The 21440-nt window shown below is 39.3% G+C and overlaps 1 protein-coding gene across 5 annotated transcripts in view; it reads right to left on the bottom strand.

The window, feature by feature from the left end:
• Positions 1–6619: 6619 nt before the first annotated feature.
• The window catches only part of PCDH19 (protocadherin 19), a 193254-nt gene continuing 178433 nt past the window's right edge, over positions 6620–21440 (bottom strand). For all 5 annotated transcript variants that reach the window (XM_066581432.1, XM_066581431.1, XM_066581430.1 and 2 more), the window contains one exon: positions 6620–7943. In XM_066581432.1, the coding sequence (XP_066437529.1) occupies positions 7357–7943 (587 nt within the window). In that variant the 3' untranslated portion in view covers positions 6620–7356. The remainder of the gene's footprint in view (positions 7944–21440) is intronic.

Raw genomic sequence — 21440 nt, forward strand, 5'->3', positions numbered from 1 at the left:
CGCTGCTGCCGCCGGCCCCATTGAGTGCATATAGAGAAGAGAACAGGAATCGCAGATCGCACATAGGTGCGATCTGCGATTTCTATGGCCTAAGAAGGACCGTTGGGGTTCTTGAAGCCTAAAATCACTCCTAACGCTCCCCCTATAGCAGCTCCGACATCAACAGCACTTTCCCTGAACTATGTCAGAATGCATCTGTGGCGAGCCGCGGGCGGGCAGATTTTAATACTCGGGTGACACCTAGTCTCGCCAGCCACTCACTGCAGGGGGGTGGTATAGGGCTTGAACGTCGCAGGGGGAAGTTGTAATGCCTTCCATGTCTTTCTATTGGCCAGAAAAGCGTGCAAATTTCTCAGGGAAGAAAATGAAAGTGACTCGAACATCGCGTGGTACTCGTCTCGAGTAACGAGCATCTCGAACACCCTAGTACTCGAACGAGTATCAAGCTCGGACGAGTATGATCGCTCATCTCTAATAATTACACATCATACTTTTTCTGTGTTGGAATCCCATGATTGATGCATAACATGTATGTGATCTTATGCAAAATCTTTGATATTATGTGAAAACAAAGTAATTGCCCAGATGGATTGAACATATTTATTAGGGATAGAATAGCCATGTTTATATGCAGCAAATGATTATCCAACATGAAATAGATCTAAGGTTCTTCAATGTGTATTGGATGAATAGTCCCGGATAGAGCTACAAGCTGCTCTAACATGAGATCTCGCGAGACTTGCTTGCCTCTCGCGGCGGCGCGGCCACAGTATACCGGCGCGTGCACACTGAGATCGCGCGGACGTCACTCATAACACAGCAAGTGACGTAGCAACTGGCCAATGCGATACCGGCAATCATCCCGCGCATGCGCAGTAGGAGAGAGCTGACGCCGGCACCATGCACCTATGGGACTCCTATGGAGATGACAGCCTCGAGGAGGAGGGAGACACTGGCACCATAGACAGCAGTATGTAAATGATCACCTGTGATAAGGAGGGTTTACAAATTAGGTGGTGGGTTTTGATTTGTTAATTGCTTTACTGTGATGCTATTTATATGTAGTTGTACACCAATATAATTGAGCTTGAAAAAGGCCAGCACGGCCGAAACGTTGAATGCTTGTTCATATGTGATGGGGAAATAAAATTTTGGATTCTGAATTTGCACCTTGGATGCTGCCGAAGCCTTCTTTTCTGCAACACATGTTCTTCGTAGTGACAAGGATCCGGTCACTTACTATTTTGGCTATTGCATATTTTATGCCCAGCCCCTGATTGGGGTTTATAATTTGTGCTGCTGTCGGACCCTTCTTCTCTGGACTTTATCAATATATTGTATATTGTCTACATTAGGGATTCGGGGGCCTCATTTGGAAATATATTGTGCCCTATGGGCTTCACCAGTAGTGAAAGTCCATGTCAAAATTAGAAACATTGCTTGAAGAGTCATTCTGCTGCATTTTTCTGCTCAATGCTTCATCACACATAAAGAATTGCAGAATGTGTACTGGGTAGTTTGTTGTCAAAGAAACCATATAATGCCTTTGAGTCTCATGCATGGGTCCACTTTATTAAAACAAAGACTTAGCTCAAGATGACCTGCCATACCCTCCGCAACTGTATCACCCAGCATGGACCCTGCATTTTCTCATCCTTAATGTCAAACACTTTAGAGGGCCATTCTGGGGGAAAACACATTTTTCTATACCTGCACCCCTCACCTTATTGCCTTTCACATTCTGGAGATCTCCTTTGTGTATTGTACTGTCTTCCCTACAGTGTAGCCCTCCACCTCATGCTTATCAGGCACCATCGTAAGAGTGATATTTTTTTCTTTTACTTTCAAATCTATTCCATGATGCACCAGCACAGCATTAGCTAGGTGCCATACAATTTCTGTCTGCTGGGGGACAGGTTAATTATCGTTACCTTCTATATTTACCTAGAAAAGCTGTAGTCGGGAGGTTGAGCTGTTATCTCCTCTATTATAACTGTGTGGCAGCAGCTGTGTGATAATCATCAGTACCTGTGACAGGAGTGGCTGTGTCACACTCTAGACAGTTTCTTTGGCGGGATTCATGAAACAGCATCCCACAAACTGAGAAATGAACTAGAAACCTCTCACATAAACACAAGAAGATCTGATGAGCTGATCAGAACTGAGATCACATGACCATCTGAGGGGAAGAGATTGGGGGTCTATGATAGAGAGGAATAACTAACCAAGGTACAACACTAGCTCACTTAAATATACTCGGGGGGGGGGGGGTGATAGCTACATCATAAATGAATAAAAAAAATCATCAGCCCTTTAATTTACCTTCCATGTTGCTCTTAAACCAGTTTAACATTATAATAAATGCAGAAGTCAATAATGTCAACATCAAATCAAATTGCAGCCAGAGACAGACCTGTGCATCAGATGAGATCAACATATGGTTATGCCTTTCAAAACTGCCAACCTAGCTGCACCTCACCAGCAACTAGGAGTCACTCATACACAATTTAAGGGTGCCATGCACATGGTATAGCAGCCGGCTGATGTCATTCTGGCCCAACACTCCTATGGTATATTGTCTTGAAACACAACTTCTTACACTAGTACTATCAATAAACACATCTCTATCACCTCACCCAATATTCTTATTTTTCCCAGTATTCTTTCTATTTTGACACTTTTATTACCATCATGGCCACTCCTGTAAGTATGGCATTCAGTTGGTTTGACTACACCAGAAGCCCCACAATAAGGGCTAGCTATGCTTTGAGGAACATCCCTCCACCTCCTACCATGAGGGAGATCCAAATGTCATAGTATCCACTATCCATTTATTTACTACTGGGGATGCTCTACTCCTTTTTTCTACTTGCTACTATTGTCCTTGACTGTGGCTCATCTCCCCATGGACAAAAGTTGAAAACCAACTGCCCAAAACATATCTCCCTGACATTCGTTTTTGAAGAAGAGTTGGGAGTAGAGATGAGCGAACGTGCTCGGCCCCGCCCCTTTTTTGCCCAAATATCACGATTTTCGAGTACTTCACTACTCGGGTGAAAAGTACTCGGGTGCGCCGGGGGGCGGGGAGAGGCGTGGCGGCGTGGGGGGTAGCAGCGGGGAACAGGGGGGAGCCCTCTCTCTCTCCCTCTCCCCCCCCACTCCCCACGGCGACCCCCGAATTTTTTCGCCCGAGTACGGAAGTACTCGAAAATCGTGGTATTCGGGCGAAAAAGGGGCGGGGCCGAGCACGTTCGCTCATCTCTAGTTGGGAGGCCCTTATGTAAATGTATAAATATTTGCAGTAAACACATAATTTATTTAATAAGAATATGGGTAAATTTGGATAGAAACATTCATTTTTGTTTTACATATGCAGTTTGGTAACCAGGTATTATGGTAAAACCATTAGGATTAACCTATTATTTTTATGCTGTGTTGATCCAAAAGAAGACTATCCAACAGGGGTGACTTGTGCACCAGAGTTAAAGTTGAAAAGCTTGCTTGGGGCTGAGTTTCTCCTGATCTACCATAAGATCCAAACAACAAAATCCATGGCATCCCCATTGTAGAGTGTTCAAATCTTTATTTTGGAACACACAAGCGTAAAAACGGAAAGACTTCTGCACACAAGCCTGCTTAAGGAAAGCCAGTGGGTCAAAATGTTACTTTTTTTTGCATTTGCTTTCATGTTCTAAAGTAAAGCTCTGAAGACTCTACATTGGCAATGCCTTGGAATTGGATCCAGCAGAAGGCAAAAGAAGTTGAAAAATATTTATTCCTTATTTGGAATGTTTAAGTTTGTGAATCCTAATTTAAGTAAATAAATTGATTTAGTTTTTAACATGTTTTCCTTCAGGTAAAAAATGTGTTACATTAGTACAATATTTGACTTCTATTTCATATCGACTTAAGGCTGAAAGTACACTAGTATTGTCCTATTTTTAACCAGACACAGTAGCGGGTACAAAACAGAGGAGGGTGTGTCCTTTAAATTTTTCCTTCTTTTTGGATCCACTAATAACTTTGATTCAAGTAGCTGCCAAGAAAATTATTGGGCCTTAGGCTGGACAATATGTAGTTTTCAATATGCCAGCAGTAGGATACAACTCAGGCAGGCCTTTCTTCACCTGGAGAAAAACGTTCAGTTTATGGCTCTGTATCTAAACATCCTGACCAAGGTTAAGTGTTTTTTGGCACCCTCCCTGGCACTGAGCACCCTGGGCACATGCCTCTAAAAGATACTCTAGGCTAAGGTATGGTAGTTAAATAAATAAATCTTGGTATTTGTATAGCGCCAACTTATTCAGCAGTGCTTTCAGGTAATTACTACTTATTACCCCCCACCAAGCTGGGTTCTCATTTTACTGACCTTGGAAGGATGGAAGGCTGAGTCAACCTTGAGAGCCAGCTACTTGAATCATGCAGGGATCGAACTTGCAGCCTTCAGGTCGTAGGCGAGAGTTTACACTCTGCGCCACACGAGGCTCATAGTTCAAACAAAGGAGACTGTAATCAGTTGCCCAACTAGAAAAAAAATACAGTCATTGTCAAAAAAAATCAAGCACCTAGTAGGAGTTATCAGGATGAAAATGTTTTTTCTGATTGTCTGATTATCTGATATAACTAAGTGATTACAATATCAGAGCAAAATGATAATCTTATTGCAGAAAAATGAACACTTGAATAGAGGCTCTAGTAGCCTGTTGGGCCGCCTTTAGATTGGATACAAGATGTGATACGGGGAGGCATGGAGGCATACAAGTTCTGTATGGTATCTTGCCTCATATCGCTGCACATTTGCTTTAACTGAGTCTCTAGATTATATAAACTCAGAGGCTGTCAAAATTGACGTTCCAGATGGTCCCATACATGTTCTATTAGCAATAAATCTGGTGACCGGGCAAACCACTAAAGTGTGGCAATGTTTTGGGGGCTTCCTGTGACCCCCTCGTGTGTGTGGCTGAGCATTATCCTGCTGAAAAATGCCTCTTTGAAGCCGCCATGAGAGGAACACATGTGGCTACAAGATGTCTTGAACATATCGCTGAGCTGCCATTGTCCCTCGGACTACTACTAGGGGGGACCGACTGTTATATGCAATTGCCCCGCAGACCATCACACCAACAGGGGGGCAAGGTGACACCCCACAGCAAAGACAGGATTGAGGCGCTCACCCCTAGGTCTCCAAACACGAACACGGCCGTTGTCAGTGCCTAAACTAAACCTAAATTTGTTGCTGAAGACAACTCAGTTCCGCTCCATAGAAGCCCAGTTTCGTCGTTCCATCACCACTGTTAACCGAGGTGATGGTGGGTGGGTGTCATAAGTGGTACATGTAATGGGTACTGTTAGACCAAATATGCCTTAGCCAAGCGCCTTGAAATGGTTCTGACAGAGACATGAGCTTGTAACAATGGTGCCACCTGTCACCAGTTGGATAATTAGATGATCCTCTCTACTAGTTGTCTGTCTAGAGTGCTCTGAGCCTGGTTGCCTTGAATACAACAATTCCTAACAGCCTGGTCAGAATGGCCCAGGTGGTCGGCAATTCATCGATATGATCATTCAGCTTCTCACATCCCAATAATGCGCCCTCTCTCAGACTCTGTTAACTGAGCGAAATCTCTTCGATTGCATCATAGAGCCATGTCTATTGGTCAACAAGTTCTATACAAGTGGAAAAAGAGGTCACTACAAACAAGTAGCCTTGAAAGGGCCTCAGGTAGCACAACAGTTCATCTAATCACCCCACAACTCTAATCATTTGCATATCTGCCTGAGATAGAACTGCATGCCAAGTTTTGCATCAAAACAATAACTCCTTCTAGGAGCATGATTTTTTTTGACAAAGAGTATATTTCCTTTTTCTTTCTACTGAAGAAAAAAATTATCTTCTTAAAACATGTTAAATGGATACTAGTTCGATTTCCATCTGAGACAATACAAGAAGGTTCCATCATGTAAAACTGTGGTTCAAAACATGGCTACAACGCCATTTTGAAATTAAAAACTTTTTAATTTTTTCATCTTATTTTTCACTTCCTGTCAGTGAATTATGTTTTTTTTTTGTTGTAACATCTTGTAAGACTATTTTACAAACAGAATATCATGTAAACCCTTTCTATATTATACAATTGTCAAAAAACAGACTTCTTATATCAGAACATTTCAGAAATATTTTCCTCCTGTGCGCACGCTGAAAAAATTGGAAGAAGAGATGACACATACAAAATATAAATTGAATCCAAAAACCCGAATGAAACAATAAATGTGTGAAAACATAAAAAATGAAAAAAAAATCATTCTGAATTGGAGTTAGGACCTTAAACTAGACAGTGAAAATAAACAATTACTTAAAAAAATGTAATTGAAAAAAGTATCCATGAATATAAAAATGTGTATTGACCAAAACCTCACATATTTTTGATAAATAGCATTTAAATAACCAAACTATGCCATAACCTCCATAACTTTGCACGGGGAATTCATATTAAAAGGTTCTAAAAAAATTACCAACTTTTGAAATTATTTGAAAAACAAAAATGTTTAGCATTAAATGTAGGAAAAAAATCCCATATTTTAGTGAACTAGAGAACAGAATATAATAAATAAATAAAGATTTCAAATTATGTTTTTAATTTTCTTTCATTTTTACTTGAATGCCTTTTGCCATCACTGGACAAAAAATTTTAAATATCAAATACAGTAATAGTACAGATAGCATGTAACAGCAAAAGGGCTTTTAATGCAGGGGTGTCCAGGGCAACACAGCAACCTATCATAGGCTCAGTCATCAAGACTATTAGGATCCATTTGTCTATAGCTCACCTCATCAAAAGTAGGACAGCTCACAAGTCATGGGCCGGACTTTACCTATGCTACAAAATTATTAGCGAATAAATTTTTTGGAAATTGGTGTCTGAAAGTAGATTTTTTTCTCCTTTTTTTTCCATTCTGTACAAATAAGGTAATTTATATTATAATTTTGATATATATGTTTATAAAAATATATAAATTCAAAATACTTAATACATACATAATACTTTGTACATTGATGGTAATAACGGGTTCCATGTTGAGAGCAAGAAGATAGGGGGAAAACAAAAAGCAAAAAAAAAAAGTTTCCAATTCAGGCTGCTTGATTGGATGGAACACCCCTGCCACATGTTTTATAGTTTGGGATTGTCACATAACAATAGCCTTTATTTATAAACAATACATTTAGGGAAGCTTTAAATACAGCAGTTTGTGAACCATTGGTAAGCCATTAAAAACGAACTGTAATTTTTTTTTTGTTTTTTTGTTGTTTTTTTTTTTAAGTCATTCATTTGCTTTTCCATATAGTAGGCTTGGTGCTTAGAGAACAATGTCTTTTAGTCTCTTTACACCCACTGAGTCTTTTTCTCGACATTCTTGCAATAATGGATTGATCTCATGCAATACATTTTCACTGTCTGCCCCCCTGGGCTCTGCTTCTGAAGGTCGAGAAGGACCATTGCTTACAAACTGCTCAATATCACGGTTTCCAGTGCAATGCATTATATTGTATGTTGCTGTCGGTTTGGCTGGCAGAGGACTCTTTAAATGCAGAGGAGAAGTGATGGGGCTGACAGCCTCGCAGCCATTTCCTGCTTCACGGATGGCACCATTGACCTTGGGGCTGCAGATAGGCAGGTCCACTGTCCTTTTCCCTTTCAAGGTAGCCCTGTCATCAGTAGTATGCTCATTTCCATCTTTGCCAAAAGTTGCAAAAGTTCTTTTAGTGTTGCAGTCCTCAAAAGCTTCAGTGTCCACATTGGTTGCTTCTATAGACAAAGCGATTACGTTTCTTCCATGCTCTGGGGACTTGGCTCGACTTGGGATGGGGACACGAGGCATCCAACATCTATCGGAGTGACCAAGAATTCGACATTCTTCTCTGCAGTGGAAACCTTCATTCTGATCTGAACAAAAAAGAAGGAAGAAAAAAAAGGAATTAAAATAAAGAAATGTGGAATCAGTATTTGATTTGGCACGTTGTATAATAAGCTGTAATTATCATTAGACAAAAAGCTGCATTGTGCGCCTCATATTTACAACGATAATTATGAGCTATAATTTGTATCCTTATTATATTTGCTTAAATGTGTCTTATTAATATGTGCAAACTACAACAGTTCTGTGGAGGAAATGCATATTTCTGATGTGCAGTCAAAAGACATTGGCTCCGATTCCAGGCTCTCCATCTCTGGCACCGTTGACAGAAGCAATGAGCATGGCCACCAATCAACCAAGTGCTTATTGAGTTATAAGCTCAGGGATATGATTTGGTTTATAAAGCAAGTGTGTTTTATGAATATGTGCAATAGTAGAACAAATAACTTGACAATGCCTTTGTCTTGTGGCTCAGAGATAGAAACTACGTGCCAGCTGGATATTCTTTCGACATCGGCAGAAATTAAAGTGAACCAGACCCTACAAACAGGATGATAGTCTTGTCAATTGAACTAATATTTTTAATCAGAACTACCTTTATCAGATCATGAGTAGAAGTATTGATGAGCAAACTTATGAAAAGTTTGGTTTGGCCAATTCGCTGAGCTTTTTCAAAAAGTTTGGTTCAGTCAAAATTAATTCAAACAGAACAAGACATTCACTAAAACTCCCAAAACTTGTGTATAACAGTGTCTAAGAGCCACAGAAGCCATGTATAACACTCTGAGAAAGTTATACATGGCTTTTATAGATTAAGCAGTGTTATACACCAGTGTTCAGAACTAATGTTGAGCAAAGCAAACCAATAGAACTCTGTTTTGGATAGAACTTTGCTAAAAGCTTGGTTCGGGCTTGTACCAAACTGAACTTTCAGCGAAGTTCAACCAGAAGCAGGGTTGTACTGGTTCGGTTTGCTAAACACTAGGTAGAAGGCTCGACTAGACTACCTTGAAACCACCAAAAAAGGGAGACTATGGACCCTCCATCCAGATATAAAAAAACAGGTCTTCTGTTAGACCTTATGGCACCCAATGTGGGTGGTTCCATTCTCATGTCTTGACACTGACCCACAGGAGAATCATCTAGTTCAGTGGTGGTCCTCTCTGATCTTATATATGTTTATATACAGTATTGGCATCCATAGCTATTGATATGGGGCTCATACGTTTAGGGGCACCTTATAAGCGAAGGAGCTGCACACAATGGTGATTATCCTCTGTGGGGGCTTTCCCATGTGGACTCTCCTTTGTGCAGCAGACCACTTGATTGTGACAGACAACAAAACAACTGTTATTTTTGGATTTTTGTCTATAAGTAATTGAAGAAAGCTATTGTAGCCCCTTATATGATACAAATACTATAAAGACATGAAAATATCAAAGTGTACATACAGATGATATAATGAAAAACAGGTTATTTCAAGGACTTATATATTTTCAACCTTCTTGTAAAATGTATTTTTCATACGTTATCATACTAGTTAGACTTTCAATATGCTACAATATATAAATTGTTAACAGCTTTGACCCTTTCTTCTCTTTCTACCCAATGTCCCATTAGCCTATGATTTCCCTGTTATGTAGTATCCTTGTATCTAATTCGTACTGTATCCATTACATTGGTGGGATACACAGGTAATAATATTGTAACTTTGCTTCAATTATATTTATAGTTTATTTAATATTAAAGGGAATGTATCAAGTACATTTTACTAATTAAACCCAGATAGTGAATCATATTTTATTTTATAGTCTGTTTTCATTTTTTGATTGTATTTTTTTCCCTTGTCTGTACATAACTATGGCGGTGGCCATCTTGCTTGAGTTGCAGTTGGCAGCATTTAGAGATATGCTTTAAGGCAAAACTTATGGGCCATAGACACAATAGACAGGAGGGAACTCATTAGCATCTGTGGGAGAGTATTGTCGGCATGCTCTGCGATCTGTACAGAGAAGGGGGAGGAGGTGAACTGTGACTATCACCTAAAGTGAATGATGGATCTTGTATTATCTATATATAGGTGACATCTCTTATTGCATTTTTGGCCTAGAGATCAGTGTGAGAATTGCAGGTTTTAGAATTTTTTTGTATAGCTTGTGAGATTGAAAATTTAAGAAAATGCAAAAAAAAAAAACCTTTAAAAATATGTATGACGTAAAGACTTTATTTATACAATAGATCATTTTCTGATCACACATTCCCTTTAAGATGATGTCCATATCGTTTTGATTGTATGGTTGATATGGTTTTACTTTGACTGCAATAAAAGATATATATGTATTGCCTATTTTGAACATTTTTGGCCCTAAAGGAGGCAACGTCTGGTCAATATTGAAGTGAGATTTGCAAAAAGAGAGTGACGGCTATTTTTCTTCCTATGGTAAACAGAATTAAGTGACTCTAACTCATTAGAGCTTGTCAATCATAAGCATGCTGCCCTCCATTAACATTTTAATGCGTTCATAGAAATCGTAAAAGCAACACATAGAGAGAAATTAAGCTTCAGCATAACAGGGACCACACACACACTGGGGGTCGCAGGGAAGGGCTTAGTAATGCATTGTAATGGCAGAAAGCTGAAAACTTGAAAAAAATGTTTCTACCGAAGCCAATTCTCTGAAATCTGTTATTAGTTTTAGACAAATAATTATTTTGTAATAATTACCCCGTAGCAACAGTGCAACCCTACGTACTGGACAGTCACCGTCTACCTTCCATACAAAATAATTGAGTAAAGAACAGTCTGGTTTAGTAGAGGCCACATCACACTTTTGCTTTATGTCTGCTAACAAGACAGATTTATACATAGCACATCCAGCATTGATTCAGACAAGGAAGTTGAGCCATGGCTTCAAAAAAACAGAAAGTTGTTTCAATCTTATTAAGCCTCTTGAATATGACATATGGCTTCTTGCTGCTGTACTGTAAGACTATAAATACTCCGATGCCAGGTAGCAGCACTTAAAGGAGATAGGAAAACATCAGTCCAGTGCATTGTTAACTGAGAAGCAGCTGGAAGAAAGCATCATAATAGGACATAGCCAATTGAAATAGTCTTCCAAGTAATGTTTTAGCAAACAGGAACAGTAGAGCCCTGTCTTGAGTTAAATTTTGAAAAGGTTTGGTTCAGTGCAAACCCGAACCTCGGCTAGTACATCTTGGCGGAACCCATTACGACTTCTCCGCTTAGTGGTTAGCACTGCTTCCTTGCAGTTCTGAGGTCCTAGGTTTAAATCTGACAAGGTCAACATCTGCATGGAGTTTGTATGTTCCCCCTGTGTTTGTGTGGGTCTCTTTCTTTTCATAATACTAATCACCTTTATATATGTAGCATATTACATGGCGCTTTGCATCACTTTATATTTTCTATCCCCATTGGAGCTTACAATCTAATCAACTATTGGTATGTTTTTGGAATGTGGGAGGAAACACAGGGAAAACATACAAACTCCATTAAAAAGTAGTCCTTAGATTTAAAGGGGTTTTCCAGGCAGCGCCTGGTGGGATTTCAATGAGATGCGCCTGCAATTACGAGCGCCAGTCACTAGAGAGGGGTTGGAGCAGTGCTTGTGCTCCGACCCCAGTGTATCCTGGTGAGTGCTGCCAGGAAAATCCCTTTAAACCAGGGACCCTAGTTCTACAAGGCAACAGTGCCAACCACTGAGCCACTGTGCAGGAGGAAGAAGATGAAGAGGAGGAGGAAAAAGAGGAGGAAGAGGAGGACTTTTATGGCTTTTAGACAGCGTTATGCACCATTTTTAGGGGTATTGGTGAAACTCTGGTTCAGTTTAAAGTAATTTGTTTCCAGTGATAATTCAGAAAATAGTTGCCCCGTGTAAAGGTACAGTCTAAGTAAATATGCCTCAATGGGCCCACATACAGACTTAGTCTATAGTTGCTGATAAAATATTTATTTTATATTATTATTCATAGAGAGTTTTTTCGTAGAAAAAAAATGGGCCTCTACCTGAATCTAAAGAAGACTGAAATTATATGACAACTGCAAAAAATGGCCAAATTCAAATCAAAATCAACAACAAGGCCATAGAATGTGTGCGAGACTTAATCTTCCCTGGCTCAAAAATTGACTAGGCTAGAGAATCTATGAAGAGATAAAACATAGGATAGCATTGGGGCGAAGCGTGATGCTAAACATGGACAAAATCTGGAAAAGTAGGGATATCTGTATAGCAACAAAATACAAGATAGTGCAAACAAATTTTCCCCATAGCCATGTGTGGATGTGAAAGCTGGACAGCGAGGGAAGCTAATAAAAGGAGGATTGATGCATTTGGGCTGTAGTGCTGGCGAAAGCTGCTGCGTATACCCTGGGCGGCGAGAGTAAAAAACAGAGAAGTCCTGAATTTGAAGGCCCAATATATATCTGGAGGACAAGATGACCGGACTCAGGCTCACATATTTTGGCCATGTAATGCAAGCAGAGTCGCTAAAAATATCTATAATGCTTGGACAGATCAGTGGCAAAAGACTTGGCCGCCAAAGCTAATACTGTCAGAGCCGATACTGGCATGAATATCATACAACTTTAAGAAGACGTGCAAAACCGAAAAACATGGAGGGAGCTCGCCTTTAGGGTCGCCGAGGGTCATGAATGACTGAACGGCTAATAACAACAACAACATTATACAGAATGGCTCCTTTATTAGAGCTCCGGTCCTTTCACACTTGGCGCTTCCCTGTTTGGAAATTCTCCCCGAGAGATTCCTGACATCCTCTCAGAAGAGGATGTCAGGAATCGTTCTGATGAAAAGGCACTATACAGTCAAGAGTATCTGAATACAACACTGGAGCTCCAACTAACGTGTCTAATGAACAACTCATCATTCCTTAGTACAGTTCGGCTATAACAACAGACGACCAGTTTCATCACCATAGTGTCCAAGAAAAACAAAAAGGTGAGACTCCAGGGGGCAAAAGAACGCAAAAACATTGATCACTGAGCAGCGGAAAGCATCACATCGTGAGGTGAATCCAAATTTCTATTGCACCGTGCTGATGGGAGGTCAGAATTTGATGCAAGCAGCATTAATCAATGACCGCTTTCTGTCAGTCTGGTGGAGGTGCAGAAATGGGGTGTTAAAGGTTTTATTCGTGGGTCAGGAATGCTATCTTTTCTCCTTAGGGAGAGCACCTAGAAGGAGAGTGAATGAGTAGACTTATAAGGCCATTCATGCTCCTCTGGGTAATATGCAAATAAGGGCAATGGAACAATACCTCTGCAGCACCACTTGTTGGAAGGCCTTCCAATAGGTGGCGCTGCAGAGGTGTTGTTCCATCTCCCTTATTTGAAGGCTTTATTGGAACACCTTGGGTCCTCCAATATCTGTGTGATAGATACCATGATGAACTGCTATGGTTCTGAAGGACATACCATAGGAGGTCTGGCACATGACCAGCCTAGGATCTCTAAGTGGCCATTCCATGTATTTTTAGTGTTTAGAAGCAGGTAATTTTGCTCTCACAGCGATATTCGTTATTTCTATAAACATATTGATAATAATAGTAATACCGGCTCATCTTCATACACCTAAATTATACACAAAGATATGTAAAGGTTCTTTTTCTCCTTTATTTTCATCACATATTTTTTTAATTTTGTTTTTGAATGTATTTTTTCTCTGTAAGATCCCAATTTCTTCGCCGCTCCGACATGTTTGCACAGCTTGCTGATTATACAAGAAAAACTGCTTTAGAAAAGATTTCAGAATCGGCTTTGTGTTAGGTCTGAAAGGGGATTATAGAAAGAAAACAAGACAGACATAATTAGTATGACCAAAATAAAAGGGAGAGAGAAGTGGGAAAAAAATAAACCTCCCGCAACTTCTCCAGCAATAGTTATTACAAATCTATGTTTCTTCTTCAGTTCAAAGTCTAAATCACGGTAAGGATTCACAAGTGAACATTTCAGTCATTATTACTTATTCCTCGCTTTCTTACTGTATGCCGTAGAAGTGTACAAATTTGCATTGAAATTGATTAAGAAAAGGAAAATTAACACTTTCCCTTCCTTTGGCTCTTACATAAATATATTTTACATTCTAATCTTTATTAACTTAGCAGATAGACTATAGCTGAACTGGTGGCTCCGCCCTTGGATGTTTAGCTCTCCCCACCCTTCCCTGGTCCTCTGCTCCGTCTTTAGGTTTTTGACCCTTCTCTGAAATTTATTTTGCTGCACTTTTCCATTTTTGTACATCTTAGAAAATACAATATATACAACAGCAAAAAAAGTTCAGCTAAGGAGGCCATTTTGAATATTTATCTCAAAAATATGAATGAAAAACCAGTTCATAAATCTCATAAAGATAAAAAACATTGTTAATGTATCTTTTGGTTCCTATTTCCTGGGTGTGACCTTGAGTTAGAGCATTTGTTGTTTAATGAAGGTTAGTCCATTTTCTAAGCATTATGGGGCACAAAATGAGGACCATGTTAAAAAATTTGCTTTCTAATGTGCCAAAAAGTCTTACAGGCATTGGCATTGAATGGGTTGTACCAAGACAGACTTTTAGCACCTATCCACAGCATAAGTAATAACAGTCTGATCGTAGGGTTTTCAAAATGGGGTCTTGTGGGCTCATTTCTTGTTTCTGCAGGCTCACTGCACCTCCCTCGATGACAAGGAGACTGAATGGAACAGTGGTCGCACATGTATAGTAGCAATGCATTCATTTCAATCGGGCTGTTGGAAATAGCCGAGTACAAGCACTCAACTATTTCCGGCAGTCGCATTGAACATGTATGAATCTTCACCTCACTGTGGGAGGTAAAAATGGATTGAACACATAAATAGTACTTGTATAAGTTAGTATGGGTATACTTCTTAGGAGAAAAAATGGACAAAAATCTGATTACAAAATTTCCCCCTGCTGAAACCCCCAATAATTAACTGTAAGGTCTGGGTAAAACTGACAGTATATTTTTAATTTCCCCACAGCACCACCAGAGGGGATATGAAGCACTACACACAAAAGCTGATCTCAAAGGTTCCCCCTGCTGGAACTCCTAGTGATCAGTTGAAATCTATGGGGAAACAAATCAGTAAATGCTCAATTTCCCTGTGATGCCTCTACAGGGTAAATAAAGCATTACACTCTGCCCATTCAAATCAATGAGTTGTCAGTGTAATATAGGACAAGACAGGTCCTCCAGAGAAAGAGACGCTCTTTGTAACAGGTCTCTACTTTGGTCAATAGATGAGGATACTGAACAAAGAACCCCCCAACCTTTAAATGTAAAAAATTCCAATAGCGTTAAAACAGGTTTTTAAATACGACAAACCCCCTTAATGTGATTATTCCATCAAACACTGGAGAAATTACTTTTAGAATTAAGCATTTAAATTTAATTTTGTATTCAATGACTATTTTTTGCATCACCTCTGTGCCGATAAAGATCTTTTTGAAGCACTGCCAGCTATATTTTTGTATGTTTAATCTGAGTCTTTCTAAATCTATTTTTTCTCTATCTACCACACATGAGGCAAACTAATAAAAATTCACAGCACACCGTTCACTGCACCAAAAAAAGAAAAAAAAATATGAGCGGCTTAAGCTTGCAGGGAATTGGTGATGTATAAAAAAAAGCACTTTGGACTGAAAGCTCAGATACTCATCAGTTTTAAATCTATGTCTTAAATGTCTGATCACTTGCTATGATAAAGAAGCTGAAGCTGTGACAGATCTGGGAGACATGAGAAGAAAATGTCTGCACTTGTACAAATGTGCTCTGGTCATGCAGAGGTCTGCAAACCCGATGGCTGATGGAAGAGAATCTGCTACATCCACAGCTCTGCCTACGCAGATGAAGCCGGAGCCTGACACGTCTGACCATCATCACTGTTCCACAGGGGTCATGTTATATTTACTGTTTGTAGACAGCTACTGTGTGCCATGGCGATGTGGACAGTATATGGGGCATTACAATGGGATATCTATATGCTAAAGGTCAGACAGATCTCTCAATTAGGGCACTTGGTGAATATGCTAGTAATAGTAAACCATTCTGGGCTCTAGATGTATGCTAGTCCTTGAGCAACATGGTCACAGGGCATCTTCTATCTACCCCATACTTGACAATAATGAGGCATGTCTAAATAATTCATAATAGGCCCATTAGATAAGGCCATCTACCAGGTTTTCCTGTTGCTGACATCAGCCCTGAACTCCCAAATTCATGATTGTAGGGCTGTAAGAAAAGTGCTATAGTGAAAGCATAACCTACTACTGTGTATAGAGTGTCTATCTATCTATCTATCTATCTATCATCTATCTACGTATCTATCTATCTATCTATCTATCTCATATCTATCTATCTATCTCATATCTATCTATGTATCTATCTATCTATCTATCTATCTCATATCTATCTATCTATCTATCTATCTCATATCTATCTATCTCATAGCTATATATGTTCTATCTATCTATCTATCTATCTATCTATCTATCTATCTATCTGTCTATCTATCAACCTAATTGATATGCTGCAGAGCCCCTCTGTTTCTGCCAAACACTGCATCCCGTCCTGGCTCAGGGCTGCTGTCGCAGCCAACCAAGGCATGTACACAGGAGCTTGGCTAGAATATGCATCCAGCTTTCTAGTCCATGGCCAATCCAGATAGACTCCAATTAATTTAAGGAACTGTCCCCTTCTCACAGTTGCCTGAGCAATTATTCTCCTTGTGTGGAAAGGTGTAATACTGTTCTGCCTGCTCTCTTGGTTTTTAACTGTGCCTGTTCTACTCAGCTTTCCCAACTTCTCATCTCTTGATCTCAACGTATTTATTGATCACAATTATTCTGACTGTTGCCTGCTCTGACCCTTGGCTTCATTCATTGGTTCAAAAGTGTACCACCTGCCTTGCCTACAACCATGACCATGTCTTTGTCTACACCCTCTACGTTACAGTAAACCTGACCAAGTTACATGAGTAGCCTCTTAACTGAGACTAGTTCTGGGGTCCCTTGCAGCAAAGACCATATTCTGACTGGTAGGGTTAAAAAGTGAACACAAGGGAATGATATGGGTATCACCTGGGTCTGTCTATCTATCTATCTCATATCTATCTATCTATCTATCTATCTATCTATCTATCAATCGATCTATCTACTATATCATATCTATCTATCTCATATCTATCTATCTATCTATCTATCTATCTATCTATCTATCTATCCCATATCTATCTATCTCATATCTATCTCATATCTATCTATCTATCTATCTATCTATCTATCTATCTATCTATCTATCTATCTATCTATCTATCCCATATCTATCTATCTATCTATCTATCTATCTATCTATCTATCTATCTATCTCCTATCTATCTATCCAATTTCATCAAATGTAAAGTTTTATGTACACATGTTTTATATCAAGCTCTTAAAAATTTGAGGTCAGGGCAAGTTAAACGATTATCTTATTGCACACAGGGCTCTCATAGTTCCTGGAAATGACTAGGAATATTGGAACGCCTATGCAGATACTGTTCCCTGGAGCTTGGGTGGATGAATTTCTACAGAAAATAAGAAAAAATGCAGCAAGCTCACTTCACTTCACTGCATAGATATTAGTTTCCATTTAATGGCAGCCTGATGATTGCATATTTATGCTTTATAGGTATCATTCAGAGGGAGAGGAAAGAAGAAGCTCTTGAGATTGTAACTGTTGATTTCATGCGTCTTGCAGACATCATCCTACAAATCTACTCTTACAATTATGTATTATTTTTTTCCACTTCTCTCCTTTTTCTAAAACATCTTACATTCCAGCAAAGTCTTTAGAGATATCTGTATACTGTGCTGTGACTTAAACTGGGCTGGAAGGCAGAATTTATTTTGGTCTGCACAGAGGACTATAAAAGGAGAGAGGGTAACGTTCCCTGGGCATTGTGTTTCTCCAGTCTAGTGTGCAAATGGCATTAAAAAATCTCAAAAAGCCTTGGTCTCTCTTTTAGCTAAATGGGTTACTGTTCACATAATTGAGGTAGTCTTAGCTCACATCTAATTGCACCCCTCTATGGAGACCAGCAAAGCAATGGGCACACCAAAAATTACACAAGTAACCCAAACAGGGTGTAATTCCCTATGAATAGGCTAAAATGTCATCTATGTAGACTCTTTGTTCACAAGGACAAACTCTGTTAGGTCAAATGAAGATCAATACCCCATTCTAGACAGAGTACGTATAATTCCCCACCTTGACACTTTTTTTAACCATTATTATTATTTTTTAAGGTTAGTTGAACAGCTCAGATAAAACAAACATCCGCCACTACTTAAAACAATGGTCATGGTTGACTTCCACTGTAGACATGATTTAATGCAGATGCTACAATAACCATTAACTAAATATGATCTTTGTACAAAAATATACATTTATTGGATGCCATTGATTTTTTTCTTCTGTTTAATCATGGGCTATTTTTAGTGTTATAGCCTCAGGAAATAGCATGGAATGGATTATATTATGGCTTAAAGTGAAATGTCATTGCCACTCTACGGTACCGAGAGAGTTTTCCTTATCATACAAAACATGACGTCCTTTGTTGCATGAAGAGTTCAGTCAATATAAAATGCTTATATTTTAATGTATAATACCAAAAATAGAAGAAAAAAGACAAGGACTGGACCAAAAAGCTCATGACCAAATGGGATCCATAGCATCTCAGTCAAATACAGAAGCCATAATGAAAATGTGAGCAGAGCCAGACGTTGGCCATACACTTGAAATAGCTGTTGGTCAAATACAAAAACATCATCAACATGCATGCTTGGCTTGCGGAAAGGGGAAAAATGACCGTCAGACCTAGAGATCAGCAATCTTTTCAAAAGCTTGCTTCCGCTAGTTTGCTTAATTTTGTCAAAAACTGGTAGTTCACAAAACCCCATAAAACTTGTATTGAACAATGTCTAAGGGGAAGGGGAAGGGTGGTCCTTCAATGGATGTGGCTCAGTGGTTAGAACTGCTACACTGGGTTCAAATTTGACCAAGGACAACATCAGCATGCACTTTGAAGGATGTTGTCCTTGGTCAGATTTGAACCTAGGACCCCAGTGCTGCATGACAACAGTGCTAATCACTGAGCCATATCAATTTAAGGACAACAACTACCACCTAGTTTTAGGGATTTCTATTAACTTCTGATTCTGTATAAACAAACTGCCTGAGGTTCAGGTTCGTGCAGAACTAAACTTTTATTAAATTTAATGTGAATTCGAGTTCAACAAGTTTTGCTCTTAAGTCAGACTCCTCAAAGTACAACTGAGCATGTAGAAATTTCATACTTCTGATACTTCTTCCTCCTCCCCCCAGAAGACAGTCCAGAGAGACAAACCCATATGCATTAAATAGCTGATTATTAAAAATCTGGAGTTTAAGTCCACCACCTCATAAAGGGGAAATAATAGGTACATGGGGTAATAATAAATATTTGGGGTAATTGGATGTATACACTCTAAACTCTACAAAGGGAAATGTCCAAGTAAGAAAGCAATCTTTCCTCTTTTTTTAAGAAGTGCCAATAATGGTGCTGACAGCTAAAAGGGTCAGAGGATGACTAAAAGGCCATTATCACTGTTGAGACCTGTTTCCCATTAAATTGTAAATATATACAATATATTTCCTCCTTTTTTTCTTATTACATAGCTCAACAAGGTCTATGATGGAATCAAACCAGACAATCTTAATAATTGACCATAGTCAAAACCAACAGGAAGTGTTGGATTCCCCTACAGCTCTCCCACAGGGCAAATTAAGTATTACCATTAATTAATAGTCTGCCAATGTAATGTACACACTTTCTGGGTCCTCCAGAGACATGTCCTCACATTAATTGAAGGAAGTTATGAATGTGGGACTGCTGATATAAAGCAAATATTTTTAAAATAGGTTTTCTGAACCAGACTGCACCTATAATGTGGTCTGTTCATTCACTGGTTGGGTAACTGGACGTCTCTCAGTAACCGATAAATTAAAACCTCACTCCCATCCCTCTCAGGTTAAAATTGATTCCGCTTTAATGCTAGAGAAAGCTAGACTATACTTTGATTTCCACTCCAACAACTCTTTCTAAAAAAAAGGGACAGAATCGCTACCAGTTTTTTAATTTTTTTTTAGGATCTTCATTCGGCAATAAAAGACTTCACAGAAAATTTGAAATGTTGCAAAGTTTTATTTCCTTTCCTCTCCTCATTATGACCCAGAAGAGTCTCATTTCAGACAAATTAAAAGTAAATTGATTGCCCTGGAGGAATTTTGCAGAAATATCTTTGTTCTGAGCTTGAAATCTTTCCCAAAACATTAAGAGACGAAATAGGGTGGATGTGGTTGTGATACGTTCAATCTCTCTTTGTAAATCAGGGTTTAGAAAAAAAAAAGAAGGCACCATACTAAGAAATAAAATGCAAATAAGTCACCAGGGTGCAGGCCTAACATTTGTAATGGAATTTATGAATAATAAGCAGCTGACTACAAGTATCAAACATTTACTTTGAATATCCGTCTCTGTGTGCCGCATAAAGACTCATCTATGAGAACGGTTTCACTAGTTGTGATGTTCACTGCAAGATACATGATATTATTTCCCTGCCTCCTGATATTATTAGTACTAAAAATAATAACATACAAACATTAATCAGACGATTTCCATGCAGCATAGACCATGATTGATCAGACTCTAGAATCTTATATTGCATCATTCTGAGGCCAGCTACATTTGTATCCAGTGCTTTGCTGATGGTTTACACACATTTGGGGAGGAATAGAAGAAGGAAGGAACGAAAAACATATGCTACATTCATAGAGGAAGGAAGGAAGACAAACTCAAAATTTTTCTAGATTTTGAGGTAGTTGTGTTCCTTCTTGCAAAACACTGCATTCAGATCTTGCAGGTCAATAGTGAAATATAAAATGCGCTACAAACCATCACAGCATGGTCGGGTGCTTTTTTCTGACATTTTTACATAGGCTTTGCTATAGGAAGTAAAATACCAGAGCAAAACCATGTGTGACCAAAAAATGACACAAAGAAAAACACCTGTAAAACTCGCTAGTCAATAGGCTGTGTCAGAAGATAAAGGAAGAGAAGGAAGGAGGGAGGGGGAGAGAGAGGGAGAGAGAGGGAGGGAAGGTAGAAAGGAAATAGATAGATAGATAGATAGTAGAAATGAGCGAGCACGCTCGTTTAAGGCTGATGCTTGAGCAAGCATCGCTCTTTTCGAGTAATTAATTACTCGTCCCAGCACCATGCAGGGGGGAGGCGGCGGGGAGAGAGAGATCTCTCTCGCTCCCCCGCCCCCCACCCCCGCCCCCCTCCCCACATGGTGCTGGAACGAGTAATCAGTTACTCGAAATGACCGATCCTTGCTCGAGCATCAGCCTTAAATGAGCGTGTTTGCTCATCTCCAATAGATAGATATGAGATAGATAGATATGAGATA

This window comes from Eleutherodactylus coqui, chromosome 10 (assembly GCF_035609145.1).
Source record: "Eleutherodactylus coqui strain aEleCoq1 chromosome 10, aEleCoq1.hap1, whole genome shotgun sequence".
NCBI classification, from domain to species: Eukaryota; Metazoa; Chordata; class Amphibia; order Anura; family Eleutherodactylidae; genus Eleutherodactylus; species Eleutherodactylus coqui.